This window comes from Choloepus didactylus, chromosome 2 (genome assembly GCF_015220235.1).
Source record: "Choloepus didactylus isolate mChoDid1 chromosome 2, mChoDid1.pri, whole genome shotgun sequence".
Lineage (NCBI taxonomy): Eukaryota > Metazoa > Chordata > Mammalia > Pilosa > Megalonychidae > Choloepus > Choloepus didactylus.
This window is the reverse complement of record NC_051308.1, coordinates 192,793,560-192,814,198: the sequence shown is the minus strand read 5'-3', so window position 1 is coordinate 192,814,198 and position 20,639 is coordinate 192,793,560. Positions and strand designations below refer to the sequence as shown.

The following is a 20,639-nucleotide window of genomic DNA, read 5'->3' as shown; positions in this document are numbered from 1 at the left end:
ACAGCCTTGGGCTCAAACCCTGATTTAACGTCCATTTGCAGCATGACCTGGGATAGCACCTGCAACTTTCTGAGCTTCAGTTTCCTCATCTGTGTGACAAATGTGATGATACTTTCCTTCCTTGCCTGGCACGTGGTGGTGCTCAACCAGTGGCAGGGATTATTATCCTGGCACAGGGCCGAGAGCCCACAGCATGTCCTCAGGGGGGTGCAAGGGGACTGGAGAGTCTCAATCAATAGAGGGCTCACCTGGCTGAGGACAAAGAAGGTGCGGACGTTCCAGAAGCGGGCCTGCTCTTGGAGGAAGGTTTTCAGGTAGATGCCCTCAAAGGTCTTGAAGCAGCCAACCAGGGTAACAAAGGTCTCGTCATCTGCGTTGTCGGTGATGCTCTGCAGGATGGGCACCATGGGGGCCAGGCCTGTGCCTGCAGCCAGCATGAGGAGCTCACCATACTGGGGGATGGAAAGGGCACAAGATGGATTGGGGGGTATCCCCTGGGACAAGGGGCCTCACCCCAAGCACCCCACTACTGGGCCTTTTCTTGGGCTTGCTTGGATGGGCCTGTACTGCCTTTTCTGGGTTCCCCACCCATCTGTGTTCCCCTCTGTGCCTCCTCCAGGAAGCCATCCTTGCTTATGACAGGCCACATACAGCAAGTGAGATCTGTGTGACAGAAATCACGGAATTTTGAGGCTGAAGGAGAACATAACAGTGTAGCCCATCCTATGAGTGGCAGGTTGCCTCTAAAGCAACCCCACAGGGCTCTCTGCTCACAACACTTCGATGACAGGGAGCCCACTCTCCCCAAAGGCAGCTTGTCCCAATATAGATTCGACTCCCCTTGGCAGGGAGGTCTTTCCCACCTCACACTGAGCAGAAACCTGCCCCCACCGCTCCCCCATCCCCACCCTCTGGCCTGCTTCCTCTGCCCCAGGGCAGCCTGGTGGAGATCTGAGTGGGACCCAGCCTGCTCTACACTAACGTACTTAGTGCCTGGCACAGAAGAGCCATGCTATAAAGGTCAGTTCCCACCCCAAGAGGCCCCAGTTCCATCAACCCCTCCTCGCTGAACCGATTTCCTGGCTCTAGGCTTCTGGATACACGCCTGCCTCTGAAAGAAGATCAACACTACTCCAGGTCGCTCCAGAGTTGCATAACGGGATATTCACCTCCCTCATTCCAGAGACTAGGCCTGTGTGAATGCAGTCCGAGTTCTCACTAGCTCTTCTGCCAGTCCCGGCACACCACACTGCTGCGTTCAATGCTTCCTGAATGGAGTTTCGGAGTCATACAGACCTGGGTATAAATCCCCAGCCATGTGATCTGGGAAAGCTCTTTCACCTCTCTGAGCCTGGTTGCTTCACTGGTGAGAAGTAATAGCACCACCCTCCCAGCCCCTCCACTCTAGCACCTATCTCAGAAGTGTTGAGAAGATTAAATGGGATGATGTAGATAAAGTGGTGTGGAGCCTGAGGCTTGATAAAATTAGATTCCTCCCCCTCCCTAAGCCCCTGAGACTTCGTCACCTCGGCCTTTGCTGAGCCACGTCATCCTGTTCTGCATCTGTGTTCTCGCCAGCCTCCGGGTCTCAGCGCCTGCTGCACTCCTTTTCCCCATCTCAGCTCGGGCTCTCTCTGGGAAGCCTTCCCTGAGCCTGGGCTGGGTGAGGGGTCTTTCCTCTGTGTTCCCACACACCCTGTGCATCCCTCTTCACAACACTGGCTTCATTGTGCTGCCATCTGTTTCTGTACCTATCTCCCCCATTGGACTGTGAGCATCTGGAGGACAGGACCCATTTCCGGGTCCCATGAATCCAGCACGGGTCCGGCCTGGGGTGGAGACGTGAATGTCTGCTGAATGAACACACGGACCAAGGCTAAGATGAAGCTGCTGCTGCAAGGCAAAGCAGGGCTGAGAAGATGGCAGGAGCCCCCTGAGCATTCTGTGGCAGCAGAGCCAAGCCTTGGCTGCAGTTCCAGTGGCTGAATGTCAATGTGTAAGACACCATCTCTTCTCCCTCTAGCTTGGCCCTCCCTCAACAAGAAACGCAGGGCCTTTTAAACGGTGTTCAGTGGATGCAAAGGAGCAGTCACAGACACCGGGAAGGCTCCATACAAAAGAGGTGGTCAAGACAACACTCCTCAAGTATCCACTCCAGGCCAGGCCCTGGGCTAGGCACCATGGGGGAGAGAGGAACAAGGCCTGGTCCCTGGGTCTCAAGGGCCTGGGGGACACAGGGACACACTCAGCTAAAATGCAAGGCTGAGAACGGTTATTACCAGGAGAGCACCGAGGAAGAGTATTAATATTTGCACAGCACATATCTGTAAAACAGGGATAATGGTACCTAAGTGTTGCTGTGAGGATTAAATGAGTCACTACATAGAAAGTGCTAAGATCAGAGCCCAGCACATAGGAGGGTCTACATAAGTATCTGATATTACACGTTGATATACATACTGTGCGTGTGTGTGCTCGTATATAAACCCATGCACAAAAAAGGCTTTGAAAGTATATACACAAAGGTAATAAGTCTGGTAGATCTGGGTAAATGGCCTGTGGGTGTTTTTAATTTTCTTCTTTTTGCCTCTCTTTCTCTGCTGATTTTTTTTATTTTTGTAATGAACATGTATTGCATTTCCAATAAGAAAAGAACCAATAAAAGCTATTTTTAAATTAAAAAGAACAGAGAGGAAGGCATGATTCATTCTCTCCCATTTGTTTTCATTTTGCTTTGTTCTCCTAATTATAAAGGTAATAGGTGTTCATTACAGATAATCTGGGAAGCATAACGCAGAAAACAAAAATTGCCCATAATTCTACCACCCAGAACTGCCAACATTTCATTGCATTTTCTTTCCATTTTTTTCCTGTACATTTTAATATAGTTTCTCAATCCACTGAATATTCAATTTCATACTTAGTATTTGTCAATTGGATATAAGCATAAAGCATGTAACATCATTTACAAATATCATTTTCAAATCCAGGATAATATTCTATCCAGTGTCTCTAGCCCAGTTTACATTAACTGTTTTATTAGATATTCGGTTTTCTCCAATTTTTTGCTATTATAAATAAAGCTGCTATGAACATGTGCAGAAGAGTTAGCATTTTGGATTCTTTCCATAGGATAGAATTCCAGAAGTGAATTTGAGTCAAAGAACTTAAAGATTCTTAGGATTCTTGGTACATATTGCCAAACTGCTTTCCAGATAGGCACCAACTGACAAGATACTATTAATTCTTCCTGGGAAAGTCAGAATGGATTTGAACATGTTGTGAGAATAAGGGGAAGAGCTTTCTCATTTGGGAAGCAGTAGGCTCCTGAGCAGCGAGCCATGGGATGTATTTAAGGTGTGGCCTCTATACTCATGTAACTAGAATGTGAAACGAGGCAGGTATTTGGGGTCAGATGGTATAGGCGTCCCAAATATCAGGCACATGAGCCTGGATTTTATAGGCAATGGGCAGCCATGGATGGCTCTGGAGCATGGACAAGCAGTTGTTTATTAGTGTCTATTCCACCTCCTTCCATGTCCAACCTCCAAGGATATTCTCGGGATTGTGTTGGAGCTCAGGAAGAATGGCACATTGAGGATCTAGGCCCTGAAACATAAAACCCACGGTCCTGGAGGATAAGTTAGGAGAAGTCTTCTGAGGACTTAGGGTGCTCGCACTGACCTGGTTTGGTTTATAAATGAAGCCTCCAAAAGGTCCTCGCCAGAAAGCTGTGTCTCCTGCTCTCCAGGACTCGACAAACTGGGACATCAGCCCAGTCTGGTAGCTCTGCAAGCCAACACAGGGACACCTCAGCGGGAGAGGCACACGCGGCCACCACAAACCACATTAGCCATTAATGTGGAGCCCTTCCTGCATGCTGAGTGCTTTACATGTGTCATCCCACTTAATCCTTCCAATCATCCGGCAAAGCTGGTACTGTCATTCCCAGTTTTCAGATAAAACCCAGAAACTTACACAGAAGGTAAATGACAACCTGTAGGGCCTTCACCCTTAACCACGGTAGTCTCACACCCACCTGCTTAAGAGGCCATGCAGGTAACAAAATTGAGCAAAGAGCCGGGTATAAGATGATTAATGGCAGTTAACACTCAGTCTCGGTGCCAGGGGGACACTAGGGAGTGGTGAGGACTGTGGTAAATTGGTGAGTGAATGCTTCTTCTAAAGGGAGAAGCTACTTCATGTTCCAGTCCATGGTTTGTGGGGCTGCTATTGCCAGATTCTCCAATATTCTAAGAGAGGCAGGAGAAAAACTGTATTTTTATGTAAAATTTCCCATTTTTGAAATATCAGCATTAATTCAGAATTTTAAAACACCATGAAAGCCAAAACCAAATATATTTGTGGGCTGGATTCAGTCTGCAGGCCACCTGTTTATAATCTTTGCATTACCCTGTACCTTCTCCTAGCTGGATGAAAAACTAAAGGTTGTGAAGGGGATTCCTTCACTGGGGTGGGCAGCCTGAATTTCCTTGGCGCCTGCCCAGGCACCATGACGGGGCTATAGAGGAGGTTAGACTGTAAACTACCTGAGGGCAGCCAGTGCCTAAACCATGGAAGGTTCAGGGCTTAAATACCTGAATGAATTAATCAGTCAATTCATCCAGACTCAGGCCCTACCCTTAAGGAGCTCATAATTTAGGAGGGACCAGGGCCCTAGACACATACAAGGTAGAAACCACCTAATACCCCACAAGAAGGGTAAAGGAGAGCCCCGAGGAGGTGCTCTCTCTTCCATGGGGCTGTGTCAAGGATGCTTCTGGGAAAAGGAAGCATTTGAGCTGGACTTTGAAGGATGGGTGGGACTGCATTCGATGGGGATGGGAGCAGGAGCAGAGAGAGGATTCTGGATGTCAGCTGTGGTGTAGCCAGGGACAGGACAGCCAGGTCATGTTCTGGGAACAGCAAGGGGACCCCTGTGGGGGTGAAGGGGTAGTACTGGGAGACAGGACTAAAAGGGGACTTGGAGTGAGATTATAAGCAGGCTTGAAGGAGAGACTGGGCTTTGGTAACCAAGCCTGCTTTTAGGCACAGCCACCTCAGGTGTCATCCCTGATTTCCTTGGGCACCACATGCGTAAAGCAAGGCCCAGAGGGAAGACCTTGGCTCACCTGGAACAGGTTTGGGAAGGAAGGTAATATTTTTCTCCTGACTCACTGGACGCTGTGTCTCGGCGCTTGCCTTGTTTTCTGGGGGGAGGCACAGCCCCAACTGTAATTTTAGAAGCTCTACGGCAGAGAAAGCACCCAAGGAGAAGAGGAGGATTCTTCTCTCTGTCTCCAGCAGCTATGAAGAACTTCGAAATGCTCAATACACATTTGTTAAACAGAACTGACATTGAACTTTTGTGCTTCTACTGGGATCATAATACGTGAGGGGCCTAGGGACAATGATAGCATCTCTCTGAGCTTCAGTTTCTCCATCTGCAAAATGGGGCTACTATTACTCAGCAGGGTGGTTATGAAGTTGAAATGAGATGAGAATAAAGAGCCAGAAGCAGTGCCTGGTGCCCAGAAGGTGCTTCAGAAGGGGAGTTCCTCCTTCTACATGGGAGGGCAAGCCTTTAAAAACCCGCCTGGCTTCCCAATTTGCAAAGACATTTCCAGCTCTTCCTAGCCAACGGCTTAGGGATAATTAAGAATCTCTGTAAGAGAGGCTTTCCGGTAAACGAAGGAGAAAATCGGCCTTGCAGCTGGGAGAGCTCCAGCTGCCCTGAAGAGCTGTCTTCAGGCTTATCCTTTCAATAGAAACTCACCCAGACAAGCAGCTTGGGGAAGCAGGCCATTTGGAGAGGATTTGTGGAATCTCCCAGACAAACAGTTGTGTAGAGAAGGGATCCCATCCAAGCTTATGTGTGAGGGAATAAACACTGGGGCTCTGAAGGCAGGCAGGGAAGGTGGGAGGTGGAGACAGTGCTGGGTCATGGAGCCTGGGGGCCAAGGCTCACCCACCAGCAACCCTTCTTACTAGCTATGGAGCCTTGGGGCTTCCTGGGGCCTCAGTTTGCTTAGCAATGAAATGGGGATAATAACTCCTGACTTACAAGGAAGAAAAAGGACGTGAACGTTATTCTTAAATATCGGTGATCCCCACAATCCTGGGAAATAATGACCTAGAGCTACATATTAGGTTGATCCATTTGAAACTGCTGTTTCTGTAAGTCAAACATGTTTAAAAAGTATCAGCAGTTTAATGCAGTGCAACAATTATTTTCCCACATAAGTGGAACTTCCTGGCTTCTTACACATTTATTGCCTTCTCCTTGGGGCTCTGGAGTGTTTTGTATCCAGCCCCTTTGTTCATCTCATCTCCGCCAACCCCCTACCCATCCCAGTTGCCTCCAAAGCACTCTATCCTCCAGCCACTTCAGACCGAGTACAGTTTCCAGAAGACTCTGTTCTCTTTCACCCCTCCCTGCCTTTGGTTATCCATCCCCTCAGCCTGGGGTGCCAATCTGTCCGCATTCTTCAAGACCAACTCAAAATTCCTCACCCCTCCCTGACCTCCTCCTGAGAGGTGATCTTGGGTCAGTTTGGTCCACAAGGTCCTCCATGTCTCACCTTTACCCTGATTCTCCCAACTTGTACCCTGCCCCCTTGGCACACCCTCCTCTGCTCCAGCATGAATGACTAACAGGTCCCCAAATCATGCCTCTTTTGCCATTGTACCTGCTGTTCCAGCTACCCAGAGCTTCCTTCCCACATCTGTCCTCTTGCACCTCCCTCCTTAAACACACAGCTCAAATGCACAGTTCTGCTAGGAAGCCCACCCTGCCTTCCCTGCAGCCCTAGCTGGGCTGGGGCCTCCTCTGTCACAGTGTCTATCATGCTGTGTATTGTCCTGGTCAGGTCACCTGTCCTGACTTGGGCTCCTTGAGGGCAGGAGCAGTGTCTGACTCACCTCTGGACCCCGGTACCCAGCACACAGTAGGTGCCCAGTGACTTGGTTCCCCCTTTCCCTCCTGGCAGGGTTCTCACCACCCGAGCCTTCTTGCTTGGAGGGTGAAAAGGTGAGATGGAGGAGGCTTACCTTCCTCAGTCCTCCTCTCAGGAAAATCTCTCGGGAACATGCCCTCTGTTGATGGTCCAGCAGCCCCCTTTCCCAGGGAAGGAGGAGATGGGACAAGACCTCTGTGTTGGTTTGGATATATTATGTCCCCCAGTAAAATCATGTTCTTTAATGCAGTCTTGTGGGGGCAGACTGATTAGTCTTTGATTAGGGTGGAAACTTTTGATTGAGTGTTTCCATGGAGATATGACTCACCTAACTGTGGGCAAGACCTACCGATTAGATTATTTTCGTGGAGGTATGCCCCACCCCCCCATTCAGGGTGGGTCTTGATTAGTTCACTAGGGTATTTAAGAGAGAAGCTAAGAGCCAACACAGACCCAGATGCTTGCTGACGCTTGGAGATGCTTGGAGATGCAGACAGAAAGACATTTGGAGGTGCTAAGCTAAGAGATGAAACCCAGAGCCTGCCTCAGAGAATCTAAGAGAGGACCCTGGATGCTTAGAGAGGAACACCCTGAGAGAAAGAAGCAAGGACACACAGGAGTTGGGAGAGAGGAACCCAGAGACATTTTGGAGAAAGTCATTTTGAAACACAACCCGGGAGCAAAGGACCAGCAGATGCCAGCCATGGGCCTTCCCAGCTGACAGGTGTTCTGAATGCCACTGGCCTTCCTTAAGTGAAGTTACCCTCTTGTTGATTCCTTAGTTTGGACACTTTTATGGCCTTAGGACTGTAAATTTCTAACCCAATAAATCCCCTCTGTAAAAGCCAATCCATTTCTGATATTTTGTATAACTGCAGCATTAGCAAAACAGAACAGCTCCTTCCCCTTCCTCTGCTCCCTGCTCACGCCTGCCTCCTCCCATCTGAACACTGGCTTTTCCATCAGTGGGCACTGCCTCATCACGACCAAGTTGACAAACATAGGCACCAGTCCATGGCATCTTAGAGCATCCATGTGAGTCAACTCACCTTAATTAAAACTTCAAAGTACCCTTCTGCATTGGCAGGGCTGATAGGTGTATAGGCTCTCTGAATTTCTAAGCCATCAACTGTGCCCCTGGGAAAGAGAAAGCACTCAGTAAGGCATTCAGCAAACCCTTATCAGGTACCCACTCTGTGCCAGGTTGGTGAGAGTGGTCCTCACTGGGGAGCAGGCGTGGTGGAGCAGAGGAAAAGGCACTGGGCTCCAGCACCACTGCATGCTAGCTACGGGACCCCAGGCAGGTCTTTTACCTGTGGGAGCCTCAGCAGTCCCTTCTGTAAAATGGGGACAACTATCTGTGTCCTGCCAGCCTCAGCAGACTGTCATGTGGTTCCACTGGAATTACAGATGGACAAATGCTTTGAAAAGTGCACTGCTGATGTGAGCCATTTTGGGGACATCACTGTGGTTTTTCCTGACCTCTTTTTTGTTTTTTTTTAAACTCAGTTTTATTGAGATATATTCACATACCATACAATCATCCACAGGGTACAATTTGTTGTTCACAGTACCATCATATAGTTGTGCATTCATCACCACAATCAATTTTTGAACATTTTCCTTACTCCAAAATAAATAAATAAAAATAACAATAAAGATAAAAGTAAAAAAGAACACCTAAAACATTCCATCCCCCCATCCCACACTATTTTTCATTTAATTTTTGTTCCCATTTATCTACTCATCCGTTCATACACTGGATAAAGGGAGTGTGATCCACAAGGTTTTCAGAATCACACTGTCACCCCTTGTAAGCTACGTTGCTATAAAATCATCTTCAAGAGTCAAGGCTACTGGATTGTAGTTTGATAGTTTCAGGTATTTACTTCTAGCTGTTCCAATAGACTAAAACCTTAAAAGGGACGTCTATATAGTGCATAAGAATGCCCACCAGAGTGACCTCTTGACTCCATTTGGAATCTCTCAGCCACTGAAACTTTCTTTTGTTTCATTTCTCTTCCCCCTTTTGGTCAAGAAGATTTTCTCAATTCCACGATGCTGGGTCCAGGATCAGTCCTGGGAGGTTCCAGGCTCAACCCCAGGAGACTGACCTCTTCATGACCACAGAATGATACTGACAAAAAGAACTGCTAACATTTATTCAGCACTTACTACTTCATGCCAGGGGCATCAGAATTGGAAGGCTCCTCAAAGGGCCCCTAGTCCAAAGCCATACCCCACGCATGAATCCTTCCAACAATGTTATCAACAAGGAGGTCAGGAGGTCAGGATAATAATCAAGTGAGTAACAATAATAGCAACTGTGTGGTATTAAATGCCTAGATGCACCAAGCACATTATGTGCATTGCCTCATTTAATTCATACAACAACCCAAATGAGGATACCAAGGCTCAAGGTAGAGGAGGGGGGTCACTTGCTTGGGGTCACACAGCTAGAATTCAACCCTAGTTCATCAGACTTCAGAGCTGGGTTCTTTACCGCTACTCCTCAGAACTTTCCCGGAGCTCCTAAAATCTCCTCTCTTAAGTCCCACTGTGTACAAAACTCTTCTCTGAAGAATGCAAAGATTAAAAAGGCCCCATCCCAATGTATCAAAGTGGGGGAACTGCTTATCTGTTACTGAGTCGGAGTGATTATCTCTAAATCCTGAGATGCTGAGCTCCTTGTGTATAACCTGGCTGGTCTCTGGAACTTTAGGTATCTGTGTGACACCTGAGACTCGGAGCAAGAACTTGGCAGCTATGAATGTCAGTATTGCCCCAAATGGCGATTGTTGGAAGAACTGAAAAAAAAATTCAGACTTTAATTAGAGATATGAATGAACAGGATCTGGTTAGGACCAGGGCAGGTCAGGCCCAAGGGTGGAGGACAATACTGACTGGGTTTTAAAACTACAACTTATGTGTGAGACCAAGGGAGGAGATGTTTATCTGGTGCGGGATCTATGTTTTCTGTAGCTCACTAGATAATCTAACTTGTACGATCAGTTTGTTTGAACACCGTAGGTGCATGGAATGGTGAATGGGAAGTGAGATTTAGTGAGTTTGTACAGGCTGGGGTGAAATCCCGACACATTCCAGAGTGAGACATAGTATAAGTGTATTTGCGGGGCCCCCCGAGGAGCTGGGGAGAAATGCGGAAGTGCTGGACTTCTCCACCTGGGCTATTACCGATTTTCACACAAACATTGAGGACTACCAATGTAGTGGGCTGAGCCCTTGATCTGGGGGCCTTCCCCTATGAGGCTTGTTGCTACAAGGGAGAGGCTAAGCCCACTTATAACTGTGCCTAGGAGATTCCCCCAGAGAGTGTCTTTGTTGCTCAGATGTGGTCCCCCTCTCTCTCTAAGCCCACTTGGCAGGTGAACTCACTGCCCTCCCCCCTACATGGGATGTGACTTCTAGGGGTGTGAATCCCCCTGGCAACACAGAAAATGACTCCTGGGGATGAGCATGGACCCAACACCGTGGGATTGAGGGGACCTTCTTGACCAAAAGGGGGAAGAGAGATGAAAAACAATAAGGTTCCAGTGGCTGAGAGATTTCAAATGGAGTCAAGAGGTCACTCTGGAGGGTATTCTTACATGCTATATAGGTATCACCTTTCAGTCTTTAGTGTGTTGGAATGGCTAGAGGGAAATAGTTGAAGCTGTCAAACTGCAACCCAGTGACCTTGATTCTTGCAGACAACTGTATAACTATGTAGCTTGCACAGTGTGACTGTGACTGTGAAAACCTTGTGGCTCACACTCCCTTCATCCAGTGTATGGATAGACAAGCAGAAAAATGGGGACAAAAATTAGATGAAGAATAGGGTAGGATGGAGGGGAGGGAAAGATTTAGGTGCTCTTTTTTGCTTTTATTTTTATTTTGGAGTAAGGAAAAGGTTCAAAAATTGATTCTGGTGATGAATGCACAATTGTATGATGGTGCTGTGAATAACTGATTATACATTGTGGATGACTGTAGGGTGTGTGAATATATCTCAATTAAACAGTATTTTAAAAAAGTAAATGAACAATGAGGGGAGGAGGGGAATGGGATGTTTCGGATATTCTTTTTTATTTTAATATTCATTTTTTTTTTAATGACAATGTTCAAAGTTTGTGGTGATGAAAGCACAACTATATGACAATACTGTCAACAAGTGACTGATTGTACACTTTGAATAACTGTATATTATGTAATTATATCTCAAGGAAATTCCATTTAAAAAAAAGTCGGGGAGCTGGACCTAAACATTCAATAAATGCTTGTGGAACTAATGGGGAAATAAAGAACATAAGGCATGGCTTGGATGCAAAGAGCACAACGACATCTGCTATGAGAGGAAAAGACTGACATGTTGTGGAGGGAGCGATCCCTCTTGTCTGGGGAACCTCAGAAGGCCTCCTGAGCTGGGAACTGAAGAATGAGCAGCCCACTGGCAGGTGCAAATGGAAGGAGCAGGAAGGGAAGTAATTCCAGGCTGAGGGAATAGTGTAGGCAAAGGCTTAGAGGGAGGACCATGTGGGGCAAGTGAGGACACGGTGAGTGGATGAGGCTGGAACAAAGGGTACGTGTGGAGAGGGAGGGAGAAGAAGCGGGTGGGAAAGGCCGTTGGGGCCCTTGAGTTAGGATGTCACTGTGGAGGTTACGTAGAGTGCCAGAAGGTGCCTGAATGTGGAGTGGCCTGGTCAGATGTGTGTTAGGAACGTCACTGGAGTGGCAGAGAGGTAGGAGGCAAGGGGCCAACCTAGAGGCCAGGAGTTCTGGGCATCCTTGATTTATGGAAGGAACTAAAGTGTTGTGTAGGGCAGTGATCTGCCCTGTGATCCCTCCCTCCCACTAGGATAGTGAGCTTCAAGGACTGCCAGCCAGACTTACGGCTCAGAACAAGCTGGACACAAACACCAGCGCCAGGCAAGTTGGCCAGTGCAAGGCAAGGTGACAAAAGTCTTATCAGTAATAAGCTCTCTCCTGGTTTTCCACTTTGTTTTCTGGCTATACCTTTTGTCTCCTTTGCTGGCTTCTCCTCCTCTTGCCAATACCACAAATGTCAGTGTTGCCAGGGTTCAGTCCTGTGCCCTTTCCTCTTTCCATGCCACATATACTCCCAAATGCCATCCAGGTATATGCTGATAACTCCCAAATCCACCTCTGCTGCTCAGATCTCTCTGCTGAGCCTTAGATTCATACTGCCGACAGCCTGGCAGATGCCTCCACTCAGAGGCCCCATTGGGTCTTAGCCTTGACGTTTATCAGCCAAACTCAGTGCCTTCTCCAAATCTGTTCCTGTACCTGAATCCCCATCTCAGTGAGGTATCCCAGGCCAAACACCTGCAAGCTGCCCTAGCCTCCTTCTTCTTCCTCACCCTCCCCTTCTCTCTCCTGCAGCCCTTGCCACACCCAGCTCCTTAACCACTATTGTTATCCAGGCAAGGTGGTCAACTTAGACATCTACAGGGCCACCTGCCGGTTCCTGCCCTGCCTACAGGGAGCAGTGCTACCCACCTTCCACCCACAGTGTTACCAGGTCTCCCCATTTTTCACAGGTATAGGAAATCCAAGATTTTCTATTTAAAGCTCCAAATTTGTAAATGTTATCAGTTAACTCAAAACTTTTAGAAACACAGTGACCAAACGTAACGTATCTGCAGCCAGATCTGGTCTGTGGCTACCATTACACACAGTGACTTGCCAATGTCACACAGCAATCCTCCAAGCCCCCTGCGATTTCCTCTCCCTGCTGTGCCTTCTCCAATTGGACTTTGGGTTTGTTTTTGGCTTTGCTTTTTGGTTACATCAAATTCTTACTTTCTCAGTTATTAACCCTTTTTAGAATAGCACAAAGTCATTAAATAAGCCCAGGAAATAAGCCATGTGGAATCTCATAGCCCTGGGCAGGTGGGGGTAGGAATTGGGGTGGGAGAAGGATGCAAAAGTAGGCTAGGAAGAAAAAAACTTCAGGGGAGTGGTTAAGAGCCAGGCTATGTGGGGTTGAATCCTGGTTATAGATAGTACTTACTAGTTGTGTGACCTTGGGTGAGTCTCTGATTCTCAGTGACAATGTCTTTTCTGTCAGCAGGCACTAATTGTATGAGGTTAATCCCATAGGCTCTAGAGCCAAACTGCTTGCCTTCAAATTGTGGCTCCAACACTTTCAAACTGTATATCCTTGGGCTAGTTTCTAAGCCTGACTTCAGTTTCCTCTTGGATATAACAGTACCTACCACATAGGATTCTGTGGGGCTGAGTTCATGCATATAAGCACACAGCATTGTGCCTTGTCTAGTAAGTGCTATAAATGTATTTGCTATTATTAGTAGTAGTATTATTTACTATAAAAATGCATTATCTAGTTCAATCAAAGGGTTATCTTATTACATATTACTATGTCTGTTTTGAAGATGACAAAACACAGGCTTAATGGAGGCTAAGCAAGCTGAACCAGGTTACACAGCTAACAGTGGCAAAGCAGGGCTCCAAAGCCTCGGGCCCCCCACTACCTGAGAGTACCGTAGGATGAGGTGCTGGCCAGGCTGCAGGCCGAGCTGGCTGTTTCCGGGCAGTGAGAACCGGACACGGTGTGTGTCCTTAGTGAGTCGATCCACAGCGCTGATGCTAAAGGCCAGGAAGGTCTCTGGGCTTAGCCTGGAAGAGCAGCTCTGCAACAGCAAAAGATCCAACAGGGCATAAGCTGGGGCTCAAGGGATACATGAGCATCCACAGGCATCCCTCCCACTTTCCCCAAGGAGAGGCTGTCTCAGCTGTTACATTTTTTGTCCAACAGAGAGTCGCCCCACCTTACTTCCCATCATGCCCTGATTTAAGAATGCCAGAGGACTTGACATTGAGCTTACCCTCCTCTTAAGTCATTCATGGCTCTTCTCAGCCCAAGGATAAAGCACAGGCTCCTTAGCTGGATACTCGAAGATCCAGTGGGAGACCCTCCAGCCCTCATTTTACCTCCCATGCATCAGTGTGCTGGTTTGGATGTATTATGTCCCCCAAAATACCATTATCTTTGATACAGTCTTGTGTGGGCAGGAAACATATTGGTGTTGGTTGGGTTGGAGACTTCTGATTGGATGTTTCCGTGGAGATGTGATCACTCAACTGTGGGCGAGATCTTTCACTGGATAGTTTCCATGGAAGTGTGGCCCCACCCATTCAGCATGGGCCTTGATTAGTAACTGGAGCCCTATATAAGCTCAGACAGAAGGAATGAGCATGCTCCAGCCAAGAGGGACACTTTGAAGAACACAGAGGAGCTGAGAGAGGAGCTGCAGATGAGAGACAGTTTGAAGACAGCTGTTGAAAGCAGACTCTTGCTCTGGAGAAGCTAAGAGAGGACAAACACCCCAAAAGCAACTAAGAGTGACATTTTGAGGAACTGCAGCCTAGAGAGGAACATCCTGGGAGAAAGCCATTTTGAAACCAGTACTCTGGCGCAGATGCCAGCATGTGCCTTCCCAGCTAACAGAGGTTTTCTGGACACCATTGGCCATCCTCCAGTGAAGGTACCCCGTTGTTAATGTGTTACTTTGGACACTTTATGGCTTTAAGACTAACTGTGTAACCAAATAAACCCCCTTTATAAAAGCCGATCCATTTCTGGTGTTTTGCAAAAAAGCAGCATTAGCAAACTAGAGCAATCAGATTCCGGACTTTTCTTCATCCTCCCAAGGTACCCTGCCACTTCCGATCTCTGGGTATTTATTTGTTCAAGCTGTGTCCTCTATCCAGAACACTCACCTCCAATCTATGGAAGACCTACCCATTCTTCCAAACTTTAAAATCCAGGTTTACAGAATTTAGAAATTAATGGATCCTTAATGATTATCTAATCCAATATCCTTATTTTACATGGGGGAAACCCAGGCCTCAGTGGCAGAGACTGACTTATTTAATGTCACACTCTGAACAGGGATTCAGATTCATATTTTCGAAGCCTCATCTCCATGCCCTTAACATTCCACCCCACCTGCACCTCCTCTGGGAGGCCTTCTCCATGTGTCACGACTCATAGATCTCTCTGTCCTGTAAAATGCACACACCTGATTCACTCCTGGAACTCCCCCCCATGCCTGGCATCATGGGCTCCTCAGGTAACAATTCTGGAACCCCAACTAGCTGTGACAATGCTGACAGTGTCCCAGAACTGACCAAGACTCTCAGGCTTGCCATCCAAGGCCTCGTCTCCATTTCACCCTCTCCCACACCCCCTGTCCAAGCCAGGATGACCTCCTTCTCATCAGCCACAGCACTCAGGCACCCTCTGTCTCAGTCGCCTGGTATTGTGGAAAGAGTGAGGAGATCTGGACTGAGCCCCAGCTCTCTGTTGCTGACCATCTGTGGGGCCTTAGGCATAGAATTTGGTACTCTGTGCCTCAGTTTCCTCATCTGTAAAAAGGAGTCACTGATCTCTGATTACCTTATAGGACTATCAAGAAGGTCAGATAAGATAACATTGTAAGAGCCTTTTACAAAATGTAAGTTGCTATGGAAATGTAAAATCTTTTTCTGTTGCCATTACTTCATTGTAAGTTACAAAAAAAAATTTATTAGATTGAAATATGCTATTTTCTATTACCATACTGACAAAATCTTATACTAGCTTTTAATTTGCCACTTGTATATCATGAGTGATGACTTCTACCATTTACTGAGCTCCAACCATGTGCCAGGTGTTTTACATACCGATCCTATGAAATCTTCAAAACAACCTACAAAGTAAATATTAACATTTCCATTTTTCAGATGACAAAACTGAGGTTTAGTGAAGTAAAGTGACATGCCCAAGATCACACAATTAACTGGCTGAACTGGGCATCAGCTCATACCTTTTCCACTACACCTTTGTGGCTCTCTGTCCCCCTTCTGTAAGCCAGGCTTTGTGGGGGCTGGTACCCTGGCATCTTTACTAGCACCCAGGACATGGTACTCAGCAGATCTGGGGGGAACTCGTTCATTCATCTGACAAATATTTATTGAGTGCCAACTTAATCCCGGGCTTTGCTGGAGGTACTGAGGACTGAGCAGTGAGTGAGACAGAGCCCCTCTCTTATGGAACTTACATTTTAGCAAGGAGAGATAGACAATATATGAAGAAACAAGTAAATACAGACAATGCCTGGTGGTGCTGAGTATTAGAAATAAGCAGAATGAGGGGATAGAGAGTGATGGGGGCGGAGGGGGTGGGTGGATTAACTACAGGGTAGTTAGGAAAGCCTATCAGAGGTGACATTTAAGGTGAGATCAGGAAGAAGTGAGGGGCGAGCCATATGGAGATGGAGAGCAGTGAGCAGGGGGGACTGCAGGGGTTGCCATGAGTACTCCTCAGTTGCTGGCAGAGGCGAGAGGGCTATGATCCCCACCACCACCTCCAAGTGGCAGAACTACCAAGGAGAAGTTTAACGGGGATAAAGGTAAAGTCATGTTCTGGGGCTCAAAAAATAAAACCAAATCCTGGGCTTGTTCAAGATGTAGGATCAATAACTTAGGAACAATATATGTAAAAATGACTGAGTTTTGGCCCAGGTTGGGCCCCAAAGATGGAAAATGGTTGGCCAAAAATAGATGGTGACACCAGGCTACATTAACAGGGGTACAATGCCAGGGAAACGGGAGGAGGCATCTCTAGTCCAGACTTGTCAGGGGGGATGCACACAATGGGCAACTAAGATGTGGACAGATTCAAAACCAGGCCAGTGCCTAGGGACAGAAGGAATAGCGCCTTGGTATCCCTAGCCGTACAATACAGTGTTCTGATAGTCTATAATTGCAATCGTGAACACTCCTGAACATCACAATGAAGGGATAAACTCCTGGTCTGGGCCATGAAGTCCCCTAGAAGCTCAGAAAAGGAAGAAAAAGTCAGTAAGTATCAGAGAAGAAATCAGTCATAGCCCCTTTTTACCTAGTATCCACTTTGTGCTAGTTTGCTCCATGAGGCAAAGACTGTGTCTTGCTCATACTCCAATCCCCAGTGCCCGTCATAGGGCCTGGTATATAACAGGTAATTGATAAATATCTGTTAAATGAACTGAATGCCAGGCTCTGTGCTAAACATCACAAATGTTTAAACCCATTTTACAGATGAGGAAACTAAGGCTTAGGGAGGTCAAGGGACTTGGCCTAAAATCACACAGCTGCTAGTAAGTTCCAGGACCAGGCTCACAGCCTGCTTTCATTATGCATACACTTTCCTCTCTGCTGTACAGTCAGAGAAGGCTTCCCAGAACAGGTGATGCCGAGCAGGACGGAGGCCAGGTAGACTCTGCTGCCCTGGCCCCCCCGAGGAGCAGCTGTCCCTCACCTGTGACTCCTCCCCACTCAGCAGGCTCCTGTCCTTGCTGGCTCTGGCTGCCTCCCACCTTGCCAGGTCTCGGTGATAGCGGTCGAACACGCAGGGCGAGCAGCCACTGCCACAGCACTGGGAGGGCAAGGGCTCCACAGGCCGCAGCTGCAGCCAGGCTTCCTCATCGTCGTCCTCCTCCCTCTCGCCCATCCTCAGCGGTGAAGGTGGGGCCTGGGAGCTCTTCCCACAACAGACCTGGCTCTGGGGACCACAGGCCCAGGTGCCGCTCCCTTGCAAGCCTGGAAGAGGGAAAACCCATGGGTTACACTCTGGTCACCTCTCATATTCCTTTCTCCCCAAGGCCTGCTAGTGCCAGGCTCTTTGCAAGCCCTGGGGACAGGAATGAATCAGCCAAGGATTCTGCTGTCCGGACTGGTTGGACAGCTCAATCAATTAAAGAGTCTTGCCAGTATCCCAAAAGCCACCTGTGTATTCCTTCCTCATCAGAGTTCCCTCCCCTGCCCCACAGGTAGTCACCATCCTCACTTTGCTGATACTCATTTCTTTGCTTTCCCTTAGTTTTGCCACCTCTGTCTGCAACCCCAACCACTACAGTTCAGTTCTGTCTGTTTTTTTTAACCTTCATATAAATAGAATGATATGAATGTATTCTTTTATGCCTGGCTTCTTTTGCTCGGCATTGTTGGTGAGATTCACCCACCAAATTGTTGCATCTCATTCGAGCTTTACAACAAGGGAAGTACTAGTGGTCCCATTTTTAGATTAGAAAACTGGGGTCTGGCGAGGTTTAATAATTTACTCAAGTTCACAAGGCTCCAAAAATGGTGGCTCCAGGATTCTAACTCCAGTCTGTCTGCCATCAGAGCCTCAGGTCTTAACCACCATGATACATTGTTCCTCAAATACAGAAAAACATGAGGAGGAGGTTTTGAGAATCTAGGAGAGATGATGAGGGTCTGGACCAGGGCAGCTTCTGGCGGGATCAGGGGACAGGAGTCAATTAGAGAAGTGATGAAGAGTGAATTAATGGACACAAGAACCAACTTGTTGTGGTGGATGAGGAGATAATAGGGTTGAATGGACATCAGTCTCTGACTTGGATCCTGGAAGGGAACAGTAGACTCAGGAGAAGCCCAGTTTGGGGGAAAGGAGACAGAGGGGAAAGATGGTAAGTTCAGTTGGAGGTATGCTGAGTCTGAAGCACCTGTAAAGCATCCAAGTGCAAAATCCAGATGTCAGCTGGATGAAACAAGTCTAGATATATGAGTATGGAGATGGAGATCTGGGCACCTGGCACCAAGGGAGAGAGGGGTTGAGTAGCAGAAAAGGATCAGGCCAGAGCCTCTGTGAAAGCGGGTTGGCTTCACTCCCTCCTGTGAGCTATTGGTTCATCCCATCAAAGATGCTCAATAAACGTTTTTTAAATGAATGAATCTCTACATTACAGCATTCACACTGTTTAGAAAATTACCTGTTTACATGTATTTCTTCTCGTTGAGACTGTGAACTCCTGGAGGTTGGAGACCTGTTTTTTATTCATTTCATGAAACAGCAGAGTGGCTATTGTTTTAAAATGTGTGTGTTATATGGAAGGAAGGAAGGGAGGGAGGAAGGAAGGAAGGAGAGAGGGAGGGAAAAAGGAAAAAAGGGAGCTTGATTTCAGGGCTGTTTGGTAAACACAGTCTGAAAGGTTAGTGAGGAAAAGTTAAATGACTATGATTTATTTTGAATGTTTCTGTGAGGGAATTTTGGGATTCATCAGGGTTCTCCATATTTACATGTCGCGTTTATATAAAAATAGAACTATCTGGTCATGTCACCTGCAAGCAAGCTATTCATTTAAAATTCCACATGCAAATCGAAGTAAAAGAGGGTGCTCCCTCCCTCTCGGCACTGATAGCAGAACTGAGAAGTATAGCTGATGTCACAGCCTTCTGAAGATTTTTCGAACTTACAATCAATGTAAATATTACATCTCTAAAATGCAACGACCTCTAATAGTTCCCAGTTTTTGATTTCCTTCCATTCGTTTCTGCCACAGATATTTACTAGGCAGGACTGCCTCATCAGGTGCTGGGACACAGAGATGAGTAACACCCCTCCATGCCCTGGAAGAGTTCCTGGCCTGGAGGGAGAGTCAGCCACTAAACAGATAGTAACCGTTTTATAAGAATAGATGCCAGTTACTGGGCTGGGGTCTTTGCCAAGTGCTTACATTGCCTCACTCAATCCTTCCAACAGTTATATGTGGTAGAACATGCTCTTCCCCATTTTACAGATGAGAAAACTAGAGACCCCGGTCAGGAAGCCAGAAGTGGTTAAGGCCAGAACGTACGCCTGGGTCTCTCATGCTTCTAGGTTGGTGCTCTTTCTCCACAGACTATGAGTTCTGGAGAGCAGGCAGCAGAATGTCTGTCTTCCCAATCCCCAGTGCCTGGCATTGGACTGGCACAGAGTAACTTGCCAAACCATCACTGAACTTCATGGGTACCTCAGAGCCTCAGTTTCTACTATGTATTCATCCATTAAATAAATATTTACTGAGGTGCCTACTATGTGTCAGGAACTCTTCCCCAAGTTAGGGATACAACACTGAAGAAACAAACCCTTGCATGCCTTGAGCTTACATTCTAGGGTGAGAGACAGTCATTACACAAGAGTAAAATGGAAGACATATAGTAAGTTAATGTTATGCACTGAAGAGTAGAAGTAGGGGAAAGGGACAAAAAGCGCAATTTACTTATTTATTTACTTGTTTATGTGTGTGTACACCCCACATCTGTTTTATTCACCAATGCAAACCTGGTGCTTAGCTGGGTGCCTGATACAGTGTCTCTGGCCTTGCTTCTAGCAAGCAGAAACGGAAATCCAAAGGAAAAGGGAGGAAGAGAACTCATTTTCGGCGTTGGCAGGAAGGGGAGCAGTCAGAGGGGCAGTCGGTGCAGAGCTGATGTGGTGGTACAGGGCGACTCTCGGGCACAGGGCACGGGCAGCGATGGAAGCGCCCCAGCGGTGAGAAGTAGGTGGAGAGGAAAGGAAATTTTTGCTGCACACCTACTACGCGCCCCGCGCGGGAGCAGGTACGTTAAGACATTTCAATCCCTACTTCTACAGCGAGAGGCACTAGGCTCAAAAAGGGAAGTGACTTTCCGAAGTTAAAAGAACTCGAAAGAAGCCAAGGACGCTCAAATTCAGGTCTGAAGTCCCGGTGCTCTTCTAGTCCTGCCCCAGCCGCTTCCACAACCACTCACCTACAATCCAGCGTTTCGACTCACGTGAGGATCCTACAGGTTCCGCCTCCCCGGGAGAGGCTGGGAGCACTCAGAGGATTCTACCTGTAAGAAAATGAGACTGGA

The 20,639-nt window shown here is 47.4% G+C and overlaps 2 protein-coding genes across 6 annotated transcripts in view; both read right to left on the bottom strand.

Annotated features, from left to right (window-relative positions):
- Positions 1 to 1,368, bottom strand: part of CDCP2 (CUB domain containing protein 2) — a 38,499-nt gene extending 37,131 nt beyond the window's left edge. For both annotated transcript variants that reach the window (XM_037827142.1, XM_037827145.1), the window contains exons 1-2: positions 1,170 to 1,368; positions 249 to 452 (exon numbers count right to left, since the gene is read on the bottom strand). The gene's annotated coding sequence lies outside the window, so the exon portion shown is untranslated. The remainder of the gene's footprint in view (positions 1 to 248; positions 453 to 1,169) is intronic.
- LOC119527286 (NADH-cytochrome b5 reductase-like) overlaps positions 1 to 20,635 on the bottom strand; it is a 28,729-nt gene extending 8,094 nt beyond the window's left edge. For 3 of the 4 annotated variants that reach the window (XM_037827150.1, XM_037827153.1, XM_037827151.1), the window contains exons 1-6: positions 20,535 to 20,635; positions 17,281 to 17,561; positions 13,479 to 13,627; positions 8,006 to 8,093; positions 3,685 to 3,789; positions 249 to 452 (exon numbers count right to left, since the gene is read on the bottom strand). In XM_037827150.1, coding sequence (XP_037683078.1) covers positions 249 to 452; positions 3,685 to 3,789; positions 8,006 to 8,093; positions 13,479 to 13,627; positions 17,281 to 17,472 — 738 coding nt within the window. In that variant the 5' untranslated portion in view covers positions 17,473 to 17,561; positions 20,535 to 20,635. Of the gene's footprint in view, positions 1 to 248; positions 453 to 3,684; positions 3,790 to 8,005; positions 8,094 to 13,468; positions 13,628 to 17,280; positions 17,562 to 20,534 lie in introns of all 4 variants that reach the window. The other variant, XM_037827152.1, reaches the window with a different exon arrangement.
- Positions 20,636 to 20,639: the final 4 nt, after the last annotated feature.